Source organism: Nasonia vitripennis, chromosome 3 (assembly GCF_009193385.2).
Source record: "Nasonia vitripennis strain AsymCx chromosome 3, Nvit_psr_1.1, whole genome shotgun sequence".
NCBI lineage: Eukaryota > Metazoa > Arthropoda > Insecta > Hymenoptera > Pteromalidae > Nasonia > Nasonia vitripennis.
In genome coordinates, this window is record NC_045759.1 from 7119059 (window position 1) to 7136540 (window position 17482).

At 37.7% G+C, this 17482-nt stretch overlaps 4 protein-coding genes and 1 pseudogene across 6 annotated transcripts; 2 read left to right on the forward strand and 3 right to left on the reverse strand.

Moving 5' to 3' along the window:
- Positions 1-563: 563 nt before the first annotated feature.
- Positions 564-2260, reverse strand: Or6 (odorant receptor 6). Its single transcript, NM_001190503.1, has 7 exons — positions 2036-2260; positions 1614-1943; positions 1319-1533; positions 1123-1222; positions 930-1040; positions 707-862; positions 564-626 (listed from the first exon to the last, which is right to left on the reverse strand). Exons 1-7 carry the CDS (start codon positions 2258-2260, stop codon positions 564-566), a joined length of 1200 nt encoding a protein of 399 aa, NP_001177432.1.
- Positions 4515-6031, reverse strand: Or148PSE (odorant receptor 148 pseudogene; annotated as a pseudogene).
- LOC100679803 (speckle-type POZ protein-like) lies at positions 6640-8575 on the forward strand. Of its 2 annotated transcripts, none has more exons than XM_016983751.2 (3): positions 6640-7271; positions 7329-8000; positions 8403-8575. In XM_016983751.2, the coding sequence occupies exons 2-3, from the start codon at positions 7408-7410 to the stop codon at positions 8467-8469; spliced, it is 660 nt and encodes a 219-aa protein (XP_016839240.1). In that variant the 5' UTR covers positions 6640-7271; positions 7329-7407; the 3' UTR covers positions 8470-8575. The 2 variants fall into 2 exon arrangements, with proteins under 2 accessions (XP_016839240.1, XP_003424244.2); XM_003424196.4 differs by having other exon boundaries at positions 6641-7271; positions 7356-8000.
- Positions 8576-8722: 147 nt separating this feature from the next.
- Positions 8723-16218, forward strand: LOC100122904 (trafficking protein particle complex subunit 10). 2 transcript variants are annotated; one of them, XM_001606461.6, is made up of 15 exons: positions 8723-9046; positions 9656-9873; positions 9950-10143; positions 10220-10415; positions 10485-10596; positions 10667-10854; positions 10925-11143; positions 11459-11672; positions 12001-12550; positions 12618-12993; positions 13075-13389; positions 13468-13848; positions 13927-14031; positions 14262-14607; positions 14822-16218. In XM_001606461.6, exons 1-15 carry the CDS (start codon positions 8956-8958, stop codon positions 14959-14961), a joined length of 3645 nt encoding a protein of 1214 aa, XP_001606511.2. In that variant the 5' UTR covers positions 8723-8955; the 3' UTR covers positions 14962-16218. The 2 variants fall into 2 exon arrangements, with proteins under 2 accessions (XP_001606511.2, XP_016839238.1); XM_016983749.3 differs by lacking the exon at positions 14262-14607.
- LOC100122891 (H/ACA ribonucleoprotein complex subunit 3) lies at positions 16204-17482 on the reverse strand. Its single transcript, XM_001606448.5, has 2 exons — positions 17182-17482; positions 16204-16600 (listed from the first exon to the last, which is right to left on the reverse strand). Exons 1-2 carry the CDS (start codon positions 17233-17235, stop codon positions 16460-16462), a joined length of 195 nt encoding a protein of 64 aa, XP_001606498.1. The 5' UTR covers positions 17236-17482; the 3' UTR covers positions 16204-16459.

Genomic DNA, 17482 nt, shown 5'->3' on the forward strand with positions numbered 1-17482 from the left:
AATCGTTGCGCTCTCTTGAATTTATCATCACGAGGGAGTCTCTAATGCGCAGAATCGAACTTTGTCAGTCTTCGATGATAGTTCAATAGCTTATGAGCTTCGAGATTATGCGAATTATTTACTTACAGTTAGTCTGGTGTTGTGCAGTACAAATGTGTATAAAAGTATCATAAAAAAAATTAGTCGTATACATTTTTTTTTCAGCGCGTTTATGATTATCAGGTTGCGTGGTATGATTTTTATTATTATATACTAGTATAGAATAGACAATGGGTTGGAGATTGGATTCATAAATACATCTAAAACAAGCCTAAAGTATCATAAAAAACTATATCTAAACAAATAATATGTTTGCTAATTTTGTTGTAAGACTTTGTTACAAACATTCAGTATGGAAATGTGTACCGATGTGTGTCCATCATCAAAAAGTTGAACAATTTTTCGAATAAATAATTTATATTTATCAAATTTCTAACACCATTCAACTTATAAACTATTTTTAACAGTTCACTTATCAACTAACACATGCGCGCTTCATAATATATACATTATTCAAATATTATTTAATTGGAATTAGCGACGGCCGTTCGAAGTATATTCAGATATCCTCCCGCAGCTTTTACAATCTGTGAAAAAAAAAGAAACAAAAACTGCTGGCTAAAAGTTGGTAACGAGTAATCAAACTACTAGATTCAAAACTGCTTACACTAGAAAAACTTTCAAGTGATAATGTTAACATTTTTCCAGCAGTGAGCACGACTCGACGACGATTCCAATGGACTATTAGGATGATACTCCGTGCTTCCCTTCCAGAAAGCTGGTACCATTTTGACGTGTATGCTGTCGTTGCAATGCTTTCACACTGAAACACTCGAGAATTCATTCACAATAATATTTAAAAGCTATAGTCAGGTAATTGCTTCTTATACCTGTTCCGTCAAAATCTGCCCGATATAGCATAGAATAAAAATATTGAACACAAACGACATGAACAAAAATAAGTATGTAGCAGTTGCAATGCCAGCTCTTTGTTCGTATTCCTGAAACGCGGTAACACAGATTAATCGAAGAAGTTTGTGTAAAACGTATTCGGGTGTATTATTTATAAAACGCTTTACAGACTGTAATGAAGTAATATCCAAGTAGGCAAATTTGATATGTACTACCAAGCACTTCGGCTAAAAATATCTCTTTGAAAATATTTTCTAGTTTCGTAGCAAACCTAAAAAATTGTTATGCAATAATTAACAGAAGATTATACTGCATTATTTTGTGTAAAAATAAGCGCTATACTTCGTTACTCTGTACGAAAACATACTTCAAAATGTCCAAGTGATGTTTGACGGCTGTGCCCAACAATCTGCCATCGCTATCGTCAGCCAGTCTTTGAAGCATCGACGAAGTGATTGCAATGCGGCTGCATATGTGCATGACGCAGATGATTACAATGCTGTAAACCGCACACGTTATCGTGTATCTCGTGAAGCCACATATGCAATGCGTTGCGAAAATGACGTCGTAAATTGGTCTGACCTAAAACTTACGAAAATGTGTAATCCCAAAGACTGTAAAACTATAATTAATTTTCAATTCTCGTCAAATGTTCTACTTACGTGAGGATTGAAGAAAATATAGTAGCTTGGATAGGCCAAATGCCTGTAACTGACGTTTCCAACCATTGTCACACCTTTGGTCAGGGGTACGATGGTCACGTAGGGCATCCCACCGCCATACATGAGAAACATGCAGACCATCGTCAAAACTCGGCCGGTTTTAGCGTTGATCAGCATCGCTTTTCTGTCCTCGGTACTATTAAGTTGATGCCAATCGTCAACCATTATCTGTACGCACTTGGCGATCTCGCGATTCTTAATCACCACGACTACGTACTTGAACAAGCTGGTCAGGCTGAAACCTAACGGCCCTAGGAGCTTTAGTCGTATCTGCAGATAATGATTTTGGATAGAATTTAAATACAAGTTCAGAGACGTAGTGTAAAATGACAAAGGTAAACAAAAATACGACATTCCCATACCCTCATATCCTTTATGATCAGAAACATAAAGAGACAGAAAGGAATCAATTGAAAAAACATAATGAAGAAGCAGATAATTATTAGAATAGGTCGTAGACACTTCTGAAAGCTCGTGGAAAATTTTGCTGGCCAAATTCCGCACGAAATCATGAGCAATCGCGTCAATTTCACGGCATAATTAAAACCCCTGTCATTTTCAATGCGTTTAGTGCTTTGTGTTTCCATCTTGGCGTTGGAAACGGATATTTTTAATCTTCGATTAAAACATTGCCAAACTACATGTACGTCTCGTTTCTAAAAACTATGTTACATCCGAAAAATGTCGAAATAGAAATTTAAGAAAAATTAAAAAATTTTCATCCACGGCTTATACGTACTGATTACAATGGGATGAGTGTAGACGATCGACTGGTATAGCATATCGGCTGCCGTTCGATTTGTGGCAATTACACATTCAACGTATTTAGATGGACGGGTATTAAGTCCGCGCTGAGAAGGAAAGTTTGGATTGCTGTAAATTGTCGCGATCTACTCTTGAATTTATCATTGGGAGGGGCTCTAGTGCACCGGTTGCAGGTACGTCAGTCAAATATGGTAGTTCAGTCTGTTCTGAGCTTTAAAATTTTCTGTTAAATTAGTGAAAAGAAAAATATGTTTGAAATTGTAGACTTTATTCAGATTTGATATTCAAGTTGGAATCAAATAGCTTTGTTAGACAATTGCAAACTAGTTCTTGTTTTTTCAGAAAATTGTCAAACATTTATAAAATAGATTTCGTAGATTCCAATAAATGTATAGATTTTAAAAAAACATAAGAGGTTCATAAAGATAATTGATTGATCATTTTTTGGTATAAAGTGAAACGAAAATTCTTCATAGATTATATCTTGTGATGATGAAAATTTTCGTACTATAAAGCATCAAGTGCATATCCCCATCAAAAAATGTACGTATTATAAAGAATAGCGCATGTTTTTCATATTTTTTGGATACCTTGCCCAAACGATGGACGTCTCTCCCTTTAATTATGTTGTTGAAAAGCGTTTGCGAGTTTATTAAGTAGTTTTTAATAACGTAGGTGTATAAACATTTTTTACCAAGTGCTTTGTCACTACTATAGATAGTTTCATTTTTTATAATATGTATCGGCGCTAATGATTAACTTTGTATAAATATTTTAACACCCTTAATAAGTGAAATGTTGATACAGTGAAGGTTTTTTAACATATTTGCTCGTATACCTGTACTGATGTAAATCATGAATTAATAGTGTTTGTTTTAAATTCTAGGTATCCACAGTATGGAACTTGCGGATAATGGCATGTATCTGTGCATTTTCTAAGGAATTACAATGCCGAAATCTTATTCCACTACAAATTAAAATAATGTGAAGAAAGGCTTAATCTAGCATCAATTTTGTAAGTTACAATTTGCTATTCAGCGTTTCAGCAAGTTTTCCCGTCATATTTATTACTATTAAGTGCGTTGGCTATTGAAATACATTGCGGTGCTTTTATATTTCGCAACATTGTACATAGAGCCACAGCATTTATCTTATATTGTGAACTTTTCTTATATACCGCAGCTTTCTTTTAATGGAACCTTCTTTGTTATGTCCGTCAATCGTGTGTAGAGTTACTAATGACAAATAATGATTCCCATCGTTCGCTTTAAAATAGTCACAATAGACACGAGTTTCATTTCTGTAACAACTCTTTCTTTTTCTTGTGCAGTTCTCGTGATTAAATCGATTATAGAGAGGGAGCAATTTTCAGAGAAATTTACGGTTTATTTTTATGTTTCGCCGTATAGATTTACACTCATTTAATATGTTCCAGACGACGTCGTAGCTTTAAATTGCAGCGGATAATGCATACAATTATCAGAACTTTTGATAGAACCGAACGATCTTACCTTATAGCTTTCGCGTTTATGCAATTTAAACTTAGTATTATATAACTCGAATTTTATGTGGAAACTATAGCTGCTATACAGCAGAGAAAGATAATTGTTTGATTACTGCTTTTGTATGTACATAAAAGATATTTTTAGGCAAAAATGAAAAACTTATTTAAATATGATAGTATATAATTACTGATCCGTGATTGATCGAGAGGCTCTTTAGTTACTCGCCAAATAATATTGAACAACTACTGGATTATGTTGGTGAGATAAAATGATATTTCATCTTAAGGGTTGTTATGCTGAAGTGATAAGTTTATTGTAAGATGATGTTGTGAAATTTAATATAATAAAGTTGCGCATACCAAATAAGCTTAGGAGAAAGGGGTTATTGATAGTGAGGCTATAGATGATAGGAAAATGTATATATACTGATTGGTCGAGAAGGTTGATCGATACTAAAATCGGCGGATGATTGAAAATGAAGTCTCTTCGCAAATTATATCATATCAAAAACATATCGAATAATAACAAAAGCATTTTATCATTATAAACTGCAAGAGTTCGTTTCCTTCCCCAAAACGTTGTACCATTTGGTTGGATATCTAGAAAAAAAACAAAAATCTATTACATTATTCCCAAGTTACTTGTCCTTTTTTGTATCACAATAAATAATGACAGTTACGTCCATCGATAAGAATGAATTCTCACTATGATCAGTAACTGATTGTCCTGGCCTGTTGCTGCGGAAAAATGTGGGAATCACACTATCATCGTCATCCTTATCAAGTCGATGATTTCCTTGGAGTGTTTGATCATCTTAAAGTTAATATCAAAGTTTGTAAATGAGCGGGCTAGTTACAAAATTCTGAGGAGCATCTTACTTACGATGACTAAGCCAAAGCTCAGAAATGCGACTGTTGCGACCATGAAAAGCAGAAAGGCGCTTTGATAGGTGGACTCGGTTAGCTCGAGAAACCTGTGATTGAAATTCATAGTTTATCAACCATAATGTTTAATCATATAAAGTAATCAAACTTTCAATTCTTGCAAGAATTCCTGCAAAGCTTCTGCAGAATTTCCCGAAAGTTCTTTCATCCTACGAACATTCACTTAACTGTAACACGGATTTGTGTAATGTAATTGCTAAAACCATCACTTCATCTTGATTATTATACATTGTTGTCTTCTGCATTTTATGCCTGAAAATATTAAGTCAACTGAAATCGAAATTATTTAATATAAACCTAGGTACACTTTAGTTTCTTTTAACCAAAGTATTCTAATTTTGTTTCCTAAATAATGTACAAAAAACATTGACGGATTTGTACATATATTCTTACTTGACGATTTGGAATAATCCCAAACTCTGCTGCAGAATCATCACATACGTTTGATCAGTCACACTGACGCTTGTGACAGCTACGTCGCAGTAGATAGAGTAAAGTTCGTAATAATAATTGAACGGGCACTCAGCTTTTATCGCCAAAATTTTTGGTCGAGATTCGTTTAGGGGTAGAATGATGCGCATCAGTGACGCTAAAGCAAACATCTGACATAAGGCAAATCCAACCAGTACGCAATAAACTGAAAAACGATTCTCGCTGTTATACTAGAATATGCGAAAATTGAGACATCGAAGGAAAACCTACCGAAATATAACCACATTTTTGGTCTTCCCGACTTTGAACATTCTTCTAAAATCGATCGCTCGTACGGGTCAGTTATGCCATTCCAGTCGAGCGATATTTTTGATAAAAGTTCATTTAGCAGTATCGATTCCAATGCCTTTTCTTTCGATACCATTAAAACGATAAATTTGGCGATGATTCCACTGCAGTGGCGGTGCAAAACCAGAATCCTTCTACATTGTAAGGCTGTTCCGAAAACCTGATACGTAAATACGTTTTACTTGTTATTTAAAAATAAAAAAAGCACGCATCAACAACTCACGTGAGACAAAAAACCGGTTATAAAAACCGCGAGAACGATGATGCTCCGAAAAATCTTGCCCCTTTCGGGTCTGTTGAAGACATTGAGTTCCTTGTTGATCTTGAGCCAGGAGTCATCGAAAGCCACCTCTTCCTTCTTCATTTTGATCTCGACTTTACGTTACACTACTCGTTTCGTCGTGTTTTCTTTTCTGCCGCATCGATTTTCGCGCATTTCTGCGTATGGTGAATAATAGATCCAGCGAAAGTGTGTAATTGTCACGTGGAACGATTTTACTCTTTGGTTCAATTTCTCGAGCAATTTGCATGTGTTAGATGACTCGTACCCAGGCGCCTGTATGCAGGCGCGTGATTTTTTAGGCGTAAGTAAATGGTGACTATAGCTGGGATGTTTTTTTTTTCTTATAAACGGTTTGAACTATTATTTTTTCATGTTTTTGTTCGATAGTATAGAGTGCGGCTGTTGAATTGTTTGATGTCCAATTTGAATTTAAAAGATTTTGATCGTACGGAGTTGGAAGAAAACGCATAACTTTCAGAATCGATCAATTTTCAGATATTCTTTATTTAGAATTTCTTTATCGATATTGAATGAAACTATTTATATTCAATGATAATAAATTGCATGCCTTTAAGATCTTCATGAGTTTATTTTAGAACGTAATTAATAGTAGTTCTATAGATACACGCGAAATTTGAGCTAGAATATTTTTGTTTACTAATAACCGAAATAGTAAATAATAATTTACCTAGAATATTGCACCTCCATGATTTTTTAGGTCTCTCTGTATTAATTTGATATTTGTACCGTACATTGCTTGTATCTAACGAATTCGCCTTGTTAAGTATCCATCGGCGCCACGAAGTACGTGTAAATGTAAACGGAGTGGTGAAGTTAGGAACCCTGAGTAGGGTGTAAGATACAGCAGCGCCATAAAGTCCGTGTAAAATTAAATGGTGTGGAGAAGTTAGGAACCCTGAGTAGGTTGTCGTTAACAAGGCGAATATATCCTAGACCTGTACCTATTCGCTGTGTCGTCTCATTGGAGGGGAGGGCTGGCGCTGATGTCAATTTAACACGTAGTCTTATGTAAAGAGAAACGAATCACGGCCAACGAAGATAGACCTTAATAGAAGCGCAAAGCCCTGTCCTAAAGTGGAAGTGAGAACAGTGACTGTTAAGTGATACTTAATTTTAGTTCTGATACTGACCAAATAACTTCTGGGGGAGGAGGGGGGGGGGGTAACGTATTATCGACAGTCATGTCATTATTAGTGTATCGTCGTAGCATGAAGTAAAGGAGCACGCTGTCCTGGGACTCACTCGAAAACGACCGATACCTAAGTGAACTCAAAGAAATACCTACGCGATTTATAAGCAGGTATACTACCTTACTCCATATGAATCGTAGCCTATTGTTATTATAAACGCACTGAAGTTTGATTTTTGTGTTGTTGACGTTTAGTCTATATAACAGCCAACCGTGAGCTTCTTCTGAGGATATAGCAATCGAAAAAATGGATACTACCGAGAAGGAGACGTTGATTAAGCTTCAGGCACTAGATCAATTTGAAGCCCTTCTCAACAACAAGGAGTTCAGTGACGTAAAATTCGTGGTTGAAGGCAAAACCATATACGCGAACAAGGTTATCCTGATCTCCAGAAGCTCGGTTTTCTCAGCTATGTTCAGAAATCCGATGAAAGAAGCCCAAGAGAGTGCAGTAGAAATAACGGACATCGAGTACAACGTTATGTTGGAAACTTTACGATTCGTCTACGTTGCCAAAGTTAATGAAATCGAGAAGTTTTCGAAAAGCCTACTAGCTACGGCCGATAAGTATGACCTTGGCGGACTGAAGGAGATTTGCACGGATCACTTGTGCACTAAGATATCCGTTGAAAGCGTCGTGGAGTACCTTAGTTTGGCGGATTTACACAACGTCCGGCAACTCAAAGAAAAGGCGATCAAGTTCATCATTGATAATGGAAATGCGATGGTGAATAGACCAGAGTTCGATTCGATAGTCGATTTACACAAAGGCGCTTTCCTGGAAGTTGTTCGTGCTGTGTTAGCGCGAGAAAAAATTGAGGACAGTAGGTCGTCAAAAAGGTATTCGATAAAATATCATACAACAAATGGTCATGCTTACGATTGAATAATTTTGTACGCGCGACTATCTTTCATTTATTTAATTACCATCACGCAAATAAGGATTGGCGGTTTTCTCGTTTCAAAAATATGATTAAAATTATTCAAAATATATATTAGTTAAAGCGATCTGCACTGAGATTTGTCAGACCTGATGTGTTAGATGATAGTTAATAAAATACACGTATCAAAATATATAATACTTTTACTCTTTTCATACTATATTGATATATAAGTTCAAAAGAAAAAGACGCGCTACACTTGAAATATTTAAATGCGCTTGTAGATAATATTCGAACGCGATATTTCGCGCCTATACATAAAAAACCCTCAGAGTAAACTTATAACGCACATCTTTCACAGCTACAAAAAGAAACTCCATCAGACCTACCGGCACGTTTTACTGCAATCACTCAAGCAAAATGTATAAATACTCTCTGCATCATGTGAAAAAAGGCACCTGCTACTCATTACACGCAACGAGAAATATATAATCAACCTCGTCCATAATGCACGACGACGACCCTGACTATATCCGCGAAAAAAATTATATAGCATTATAAAGCTTCTTAGGTTATGTTTAAGAATACAACATAATATACAGTCTAACCCGTACGTCGCGTATCATCAGCGCAATATCAAGACTAGAGGTACTGTACACACACCTCCAACAGTCAGTCTCTCCTTCTCTCTACGCGACATCAGTAGTAGGTAGCAGTGCGGATTCGCTATATATACTCCTTCGAGTGACGTCGAGTGGAAAAAGCTGAGAAAGATCGGGCAAAACAAGCGCTTCTCTGTGCTACAAGTATAATATATACACAACACACGATCAAGAGACGGATATAAGTATATCGTATATCAGACGCGAGAGAATAGAACAACATTCACAATCGTGATATGATCGAGGGTAGAGATGAATTGCAATGGAGGGCCGCCTGCTGCGAACATCGCTGAACAGCGGACGACGAGCGACGGCTTCATGGACTGTACTCCGATCGTCACCTGTGAGTCCTTATCTTGGATTATCTCGAGAATGAAAAGCACCGATTCCTGGGGGAGGCTGTCCTCCTTCGATCGAACACCTGTGTTATAACCTCGCGAGCGCATAACCTCGTTTTACGCCCGTTCGATCTACTTTCCTCTCTTCTCCTCTTTCTACCGCGGTATATCGCCTTGTGTTGATATCGAGACGCCCACGGAAATTCCGCGGATGTTTTTGACTGACCGATTGACTCTCTGCGGCTGTTCTCGCCTGCTTGTGTTGCTGTTAAATGATGTTGTTCGTTCTTTGTTGTTGACGTTTGATTGATTTCTTTTTTGATCAAGGATTCGCGGATGTAGAGCAGAAGTGACACAGCAGTTGTGATTGTGTGCTGATTATTGATTGAGCTTACTTACCTCTTTCTCGTTCGTCGCATTCTTTTGAATACTTTCATTGTTGGGTGATATATAAGTGAGAGGCATTTATGTAAGCGTATGCGTTGCTTTGAGGAATCTGTTTTCATTCAGTGCGGAATTGCTAATAACCGATGGTTAACAAAAACTTTCATTGCTAGAACTTTTGCATAATTATGTAAGCTGATAACTACAACTGTATGTGTTTCTATTTTTAGATGCAGGAGACAAAGAACTGTTTAATACCTTGGCAAACAACCTGGTCAAGTCATTACCTACAGATGCCGTCGAGTGGAGGAGATCGTTCGATAGGCCGATCAGGCAGGTCAAGCTTGGGGCAACGTTCGTTCCGTTTACCCAGGAGGTTCTGCCATCGGAGAAAGACTTTCACCTCATTAAACGGCCTATATTTCACACATACTGGAGCGAATGTTCGGTAATACATGAGTTTCATTATTTCTCTGTCATCAATGTTTTGGGTTTTAATTGTACTAAGAGAATCTGCATTACAGGATGTCGATGTTTATAAGGCATCTCTTAGAGATGACATAGACTCTTGGTTGAAGACATTGGCAAAAGCTCGAATACAAGACTGGATGATAGTTTTGGTAGAAACCTATGATATTAAAAAAAGTAACAAATTACTACCAAGAACAACTGTACTTGATAAGATTCGCAGTGATTTTGCATCCAAACATGGAGACAGGTATAAATAAATACTTTAGTACATAAAGATGTGTTCGTGCAGCAGAAAAGCTTATGTAAGGTTTCATTTCCAATAGATGTCTGTCAATCATCAACCCAATAAAATCTGAATCTCGCTCTGCTGAGTCATGGAGAGGTTTAATAACTCGTATTAGGCATTTAATGCTGACAGCCTACGATCGAACGCTTTTAAAGTTTGAAGAGATAATAAGAGATCACAGGGAGAAGAGAAATCAAGCAGGCTGGAATTTTTGCCATTATTTTTTACTTCAGGTGCCGTTTGTTGCGTCTCACTTACTTATAATTTACTTTATTCATTCATTAAAATAAATTATGTTTCAGGAGGAGCTCGCCTTTGTTTTAGAAATGTTAGGTTTGTTCGAGGAAGCATTAGTGCAGTACGATGAACTGGATGCTCTTTTTACACAGTTTGTCTTGAACACTAATGTAGGAGGTAAGCAACACAGATACTTTCATGCAGTGCAATGATCAACAAGAATGGTGAATTAACGAATACTTTTTAGATACTCCAACGTGGCTAAGCTCGTTTCAAACTCCCTTGAACAATTGGACGGGAGTCAATCTTAATAATAGTATAGATTATCACACAAGAATCTTGATAGCAGACTGCAAAGCCTCGCTTCTGGACCTCAGGAGCTATCTATTTGGTAGACAGTGTGCTATGCTACTTTCATTAAACAAACCCTGGGAAGTACGTACCATTTTTCGCTTGATTCATGCTGATCCTTTTATATAAATTAAAGAAACAATAATTTCATCAGGTTGCACAACGCTGTTTATCTTTTGTACATGACACTATAAACGAATTACGGATACTCGAAATCCAACGGCCAGAAGGCTCAGTCGAGTGCTGGGCCTTCCTCTGCGCATTAGAAGTATTACACGCGTGCCAATCATCGACCTCTAGCATAGATAATAGTCAGCTGTTGGACCTGTGCTCGTTACATACAGCTAGTTTGTGGGCGCTCGCACGAGACAAGGTACACTACGCATACAACTAATTGTTCCTCGCGTTTAATGAGTCATGAATCGTTGGAAGCATAAATTACTTCAGTTTCACGCTTTTTACGTCCATGACAACAGAGCAAAGAAATATTCTTTGTTTACATTTGCACTCAGAAGCAACAAAATATATGATTATTAGAATGAAAATTAACTTTTTGAATTTGAAGCTTCAAATTGTAAGCGAACCATGCTTGCTAGTGTTTCTAACTTTGCTATTAATGTAGACGAGCTTCTGGAACGTAAAGTGCAAATATTTATCTTCCAAAAATCTAAAATATCGTTTACTGCAGCTGGAAAGTCTGGGTAAACTGTGCGGCCTGATGCCTGGCAACGAGCCAACGAGCGAGCAGCTCCACACCGTCGTGTACCTGATCGCGGGTATGGGCGACTCGGAACCCGCAGATCATGATTCCATGAAACAACCTACCCCCACCGATAAGCTCAAGGAAGCTTTGTCGTCCAAAGAGGCTTTTAGGAAACAGTACCTGTATCACACGGAATTAGGTATGTTTTCAATTTTTTGTGAAAAAAATTCTATATATTATCTGATTGTGTGATAAAAGGAAACAAACGCATGTGCACGTGCACCAGGAAAAAGTATTTCTTGGAAAGTTATTATTACCAATTGCAGCTATTATCGGAAACTCGTTATGTCTACTTTCCTACCTCTGCGAGATTTTCTAGGCAATTTCTTCAGCCGTCGTATTGATTTATCGATTTCTTCTCGAGCAAAAAACCACTAAAACGTTCTTTTCATGCATCAAGTATTGCAGTTACATTGTTAAAAAAGCAGCAAAGTAATGCGCATTAAACGTATGATTTTTTTTTTCAGCAATGGGCACATATAAGCACGTCGGCCGCATAAGGTCGGCGCGACTGATCGGAAAAGAGCTAGCGCATTTCTATAGCGAGTTGAACGAGAATCAGAAGGCGGTTGTCTTTCTCCTGGACGCCCTGCAGACCTACAGCAGCGAAGGATGGGTTCACCTGGCCGCACAGACGCAGCACGAGCTCGCCCAGTGCTACAAGAAGATGGACGACGTCGAGCGCTACACCAAGATCTGCGCCGCGATAGCCAGTACTAAACACCTTCATCTCACAGTTCGAAATTCTTACCTCGACGAGATGCTTGGGTATTCGAAGATGCTTACCGCGCCGCAACCACTGCTCACCGAGATGTCGAATAGCTTTGTGGTGCTAGAGATGGAGGTGAATCTTACTGACAAGGTCATTCAGGATTGTGAGGTGAAGGTTGAGGTGGTGATTAAGAGTCTGCTGCCAAGGCCGGTGACTTGTACGAGAGCTGAGCTCTCGGTTGAGGAGGTGCAGAAGCCTAACACTAAAAGAAAAGGGGCCAAAAATACAGAATCTGGCATAGAATTGTAAGTTTTCGAGTACTTATCGCATAAAATTTTGACAATTTTTTTCAAAGTTAATAAATCATTTTAGATTGTTAAAGTGCCGAATTCAAGATTCAAATCCAGTAGACCCTTGTCTCCTACAACTTCCAGTCTCTTCGATCCTTGTTTTCAAAGAGGATAAGAGTATCGGCTCGGCAAACGTTCACGTTGGCAAGAGCACGAAGAATGCGGTTAAACGCTCGGATAGCGTAAAGCACCGCAAACCCTCGATGAACGTCAAAGGTGACTTTGCAGGGGCTCTCGCCACATCTGAAGAGTTCACTCTCCAGCCGGGTATCAACAGATTCACGTTGACAAAACGAGTCGAGCAGCCAGGTTACTACAGGGTTAGTCAATTGTCTCTCGTCGTTGAAAAGAAGCTGGAGTTTCTGTCGTCCGTGTTGGAACCAAGGCTGTGTTATTCGGTTAGTAATCGTTGATATGCTAATTTAAAATTTTGTTAAATTATCTGTGTGTCTCATAAAGAATATGAATTTCTTTGACAGGTTGCTAAAACTCAACCAACGATCGCGCTGAATTGCGCTCGGGATCTGCTGGCGGGTCTGGCGCAAAGCGTCGAGCTGGTGATATCGAGTGGTAGCGTCAGGATAAATGAGGGCTCGAAATTAAAACTCAGAACATCGAGAGGAATGACACTGTCGAGGGTAGAAGACGGAGGAGTAAAGACTCAGGCTGCAGCAGGGCTGAGGGAGCTCGAAATGGCGGTACCACCTTGTGAGCCTTTCGAAACGACAAAGCTAAATTTGACGGTACTAGCTGAGTTACCGCCGAAGAAGGATTCGTCATCTATGGAACACAAAGTGAGCCTTATTCAATGATTTTATAGTTTATTAAAAATTGACTTTTTTATAACCATACTTTGTAATTTATATTCGCAGCTTAATATTCAATGTCCCTGGGGCTCGGAAGAAAGTATAAGCCTACACTTTGGCGCACCTTTGATGTCAACCATGAAGCTGCACACAGCCAAACGTCGCAAATTCCTACAGATAGTAGTAACAGGTCTGTCGAGTCAGTTGTTGCAGCTGACTGAGCCCCAACTGACTAGTGGTACCTCGGTTGACGTACACTTTCGCAGTCTAAATCCCAGTGCCGGCCTAAAGCTCGTTGTTGGAAATGGTATGTCCGTTTCGTTCATGTGGGAGGTAGAGATCGGCAATGATGACGATAGATCTACCATTCCTATCAAAACGGACTTTCGAGTAAAATACATCGCCATCAAAGATATCGAAGAACTCGACGAGACCGAAAGGGATAAGGTATGTAATTTTATTTTTGTTTTCAGAAAGGACTGTATTGAGATCTTTGGCTTATTTTTAATTGATTGGTTTTAACAGGACAGTAAAGACATTGTCGATGATCCGCTTCATATACGAGATATGGAGAAGGTCGAGAAGGAGAGCAACGTCTACTGGTGCAATTTCGACGTCACCGACTATTCCGTGAGTACCTTACCATGAATGCCGTATCGAGAGAAGTGATTTTCGTGCTCTTGTTTTTATTCTTCACCAATTAATATAGCAAATTAACCTATAGTTATATGTGAAACAACCTCCCGTCAAAAATCTCGTAATACATCCCATCCGTCAGTAACAACGTCCACTAACCCAAGCACGCCGTGTATTCGCATAAAAACAGAGAAAAAACTCGCATAACCGAGAACCTTCCTCAGACTTTGTTCACGGTGTCATCGAGGGTCGAGGCAGCCGGCGGTGGCGGTGAGTTCTGTCGCGCGGGCAGCATGTGCCACCTCTGCCTGACCGTGACGCGCATGCATCAACCCACAGCCAACTCGAACAATCATCATCATCATCACGCGCCGCCACAGCTCATGTACGAGGTACTTGCCGACCAAACCATGTGGGCCGTCTGTGGACGGACGGCTGGCATCGTCTCACTCGAGGTGCTGGAAAAGCAGAGCGTCACCCTGGACGTCATGCCTCTCACGAGCGGATACTTGCCCTTGCCTGTGGTCAGGCTGTCGCGCTACATACCCGCGGCCGTCGAGCTCAAGAACGGTAACGAAGTTTGGATTTTCTTGTGATTTTTTGGACTTTGATTTTTTGTTTTGAGTTAAAAAAAGCTTTGACTTACCAAACGTATGATTTTGAAAAAGTAACTACTTTGATACTTTTGAAATAATTGCGTTCGAGATCAAGTACGTATAGTTTTTTATTTACGAACATACTTTCGAAGTTTCATTAACATTTCGTTGCGTGATTCATGCTGCAGATAACTCCCGAAAGAACGAGATAGGAACCGGGGCCGGACCAAGACTCGAACCATTCAGCCCGGGTCAAGTTTACAACGCCAGCAAAGCTCAGCAAGTTCATGTACTACCGGCCGCTTCGATGTCCGCCGAGATGAACTAAAGATAAAGAATACCATCGACATTTTTCTTTTAAATTTCGTGTTCAACTACAATCTGGCACTAACTTTGCATGCATATGACAATACTAAGGTTGTATTTAAGACTTAATGGGCTTCACTTTCTTAATCGAGGGTCCATTGTTCTTAAATTCGACGGAGATTTCGAGGGACCGTACAGAGATCGAATATGCCGAACAGTTGATGCGGAGTACTTTTTAACTTAGACCTTTGCTTTTTTATCGACAAAGAAAACAGCTTGCAAGCTTTCTTCTCGAGTCAAAATAAACCACGATGAAATTATTGTGTACGTTTATAAGTATAAATTTCTATGAAAAATAATGTTGATAAATAATTTATTTTTGTTAAATAACAATACGAAGCATTGCTAATTCTGAGTATAAATACTTTTAAATCTATTTATTTGATTTGAATTTAAATACATTTCCATCATGTATATCTTTTTCAAAACTGAGATATTATTTGTAGGTAAGAACTGGCACCGTTAAATTTGAGCATTGCGTTTCTTATCAGACATTTATCTTTTTTCTAAAAGTTGTAGATCGTTCTAAAATTATAAAGTTAATATTTTTAGCATGTATAAGGGAAGGTTAGTCAGTTAAAAATGCGTGGAAGGCTGAACGATTAATCGGACGTTGACATACGCATTTAAGTTTTTACATTTTAAATTATAAATGATATGTAATATGAATCTTGTTGCCATGCCGCGTTGTATTGAGAATAATAATTTTTTACAGTTCCAACTAGAATATTTAGGGCCTTATGTACATAGCACATATAATACTCAATAGGAATATTCTTTATCACGAAAAAATGTTCTTTTTTTATCTATGGCAATAGCATAACATAATAATAATCAATGTAAAGAAGTATTAGTGAAAACAGTTTGTTTGAGCCATAAAACCCAATCCTATAATTGAATGAACTTTTTTAATACTACTTCTTTGCAAGAATTAATTTATAGTGGATCAATTTCAGCATTATGCAAAATTACGAACGATTTTGTAAATATGTATACAACTAAAAACAATATGTATATATGCAGATGGGCTTATAATTTGTATAATAATGATCAGGTCATAGGTGTATTAAGACAAACTGTATAACATATCTTGTCTAATATGTTCGTACTGGCTACTGTGTTCAGACATAAAAGGTGAGACACCGAAAATGGTCTGAATTATTCTTCACTGGAATCTGTATTGTACCAGTTGTAGATGTAAATATATATTTCAATTGTTTTTGTTTATTCACTAATTTATTTCCTATTACTATTACAAGGTAAAAGTAATGAGTGCAAAAATGAAAAAAAAATTGTTTATAAATTCAATAAAGTTTTAATTTGCATTATAAATCACATTCTTACTGACTGCTATTGGTACAATTGTGCATGATTTACACATACAAACTAGATCCTTCAATGCGGTTTTCTTATATAATATATAATACAAAAATAATTAAACTAGACTTAATTTAGATTTCTTAATAGGATGGTAATGGTTTTTGTGTGAGCAGTAAGCCAAATCTTCTCTTCAAAGTAATACGCTCCCTGGAGTATTTATCTTCAGGTGAGAATCGAGCAGGATGTGCTGACAGTGTTGGTTTTCCATACGGATCCATTTTCTGTAAACAAAAATTTTATTTTTATTAATTATGCAATAGTTACAAACGATTTGAATAAAGAAATTTAATTTTTATTTTTATTCTAGATTTGTACTACTTGTTACTTATATGTTTTCTTGAGGGTACGCAACCTGCTTCTATCTTTTTATTTAAATGTTTCGACCAATCTGTTGCTTTTATAGCATACTTTGGACTCTAGAGACAATCTGCTCATCTCTGCGCAGAGTCAAGGTTATAAATATCAAGGTCTGTACGTCTTGAATTTGTCACTTAAAATTAGCAAAATAAGTTAAATAATTCTGCTTAATGTATCATTGAAAGTCAAACCAACACATGAAACATAAATAACTTTCGTTAACAATAAATAGATTTTTGTGACAGTTTGATAGTAAAAATCTTGATAACTTATAAAAAGTTCATACATTTTTTTTGAACGGTAAGTTACTTCTGCCTTAAATAGCAATAATTCTTTCAAAATCAATCGTCACTAAAAAGCAACAAGTTCCAAAAATAAACTAACCTCCCAAAACCTCTCCATATCAACAAAACAAAAATCGCTCAAATTTTCCAAAAAAAATTACCTTCAACGTGTAAATACGATCACCGTTGGTGTCCAGATAGTACATCAGATACATGATTGCTAATCACACCTCTTTCTTCGCGAAATTCCTCAAAAAACTAATTCTCCCCAACAAAAACAACACAGCGCGTGCAATGTCCAACTTAACCTCTGAACTCCGCACGTGTGTTCGAAAAATCCTGTTTCAAACGCTCTCCGCCAGAGGTCGCTCTCATCATTTTTTGACGGTAAAATAACGGTCACTTCGACGAATTCCCATCCCATAGCGCAGCGCGTGCGCCGACTTTTTCTAATTTCATTCA

What these genes read in the sequence shown, in the direction of transcription:
- Or6 (NM_001190503.1), bottom strand. Translation starts at nt 2,260, where the DNA reads ATGGAAACACAAAGCACTAAACGCATTGAAAATGACAGGGGTTTTAAT. An exon ending in TGATCATAAAGGATATGAGG is followed by an intron (nt 1,944 to 2,035) that starts GTATGGGAATGT and finishes CATTATCTGCAG; the next exon opens with ATACGACTAAAGCTCCTAGG. An exon ending in GGCAGATTTTGACGGAACAG is followed by an intron (nt 863 to 929) that starts GTATAAGAAGCA and finishes CGAGTGTTTCAG; the next exon opens with TGTGAAAGCATTGCAACGAC.
- LOC100679803 (XM_016983751.2), top strand. Translation starts at nt 7,408, where the DNA reads ATGGATACTACCGAGAAGGAGACGTTGATTAAGCTTCAGGCACTAGAT. An exon ending in GACAGTAGGTCGTCAAAAAG is followed by an intron (nt 8,001 to 8,402) that starts GTATTCGATAAA and finishes CATCTTTCACAG; the next exon opens with CTACAAAAAGAAACTCCATC.
- LOC100122904 (XM_001606461.6), top strand. Translation starts at nt 8,956, where the DNA reads ATGAATTGCAATGGAGGGCCGCCTGCTGCGAACATCGCTGAACAGCGG. An exon ending in GCATCCAAACATGGAGACAG is followed by an intron (nt 10,144 to 10,219) that starts GTATAAATAAAT and finishes CATTTCCAATAG; the next exon opens with ATGTCTGTCAATCATCAACC. An exon ending in GGCCGTCGAGCTCAAGAACG is followed by an intron (nt 14,608 to 14,821) that starts GTAACGAAGTTT and finishes TTCATGCTGCAG; the next exon opens with ATAACTCCCGAAAGAACGAG.
- LOC100122891 (XM_001606448.5), bottom strand. Translation starts at nt 17,235, where the DNA reads ATGTATCTGATGTACTATCTGGACACCAACGGTGATCGTATTTACACG. An exon ending in ATCGTATTTACACGTTGAAG is followed by an intron (nt 16,601 to 17,181) that starts GTAATTTTTTTT and finishes TTTTGTTTACAG; the next exon opens with AAAATGGATCCGTATGGAAA.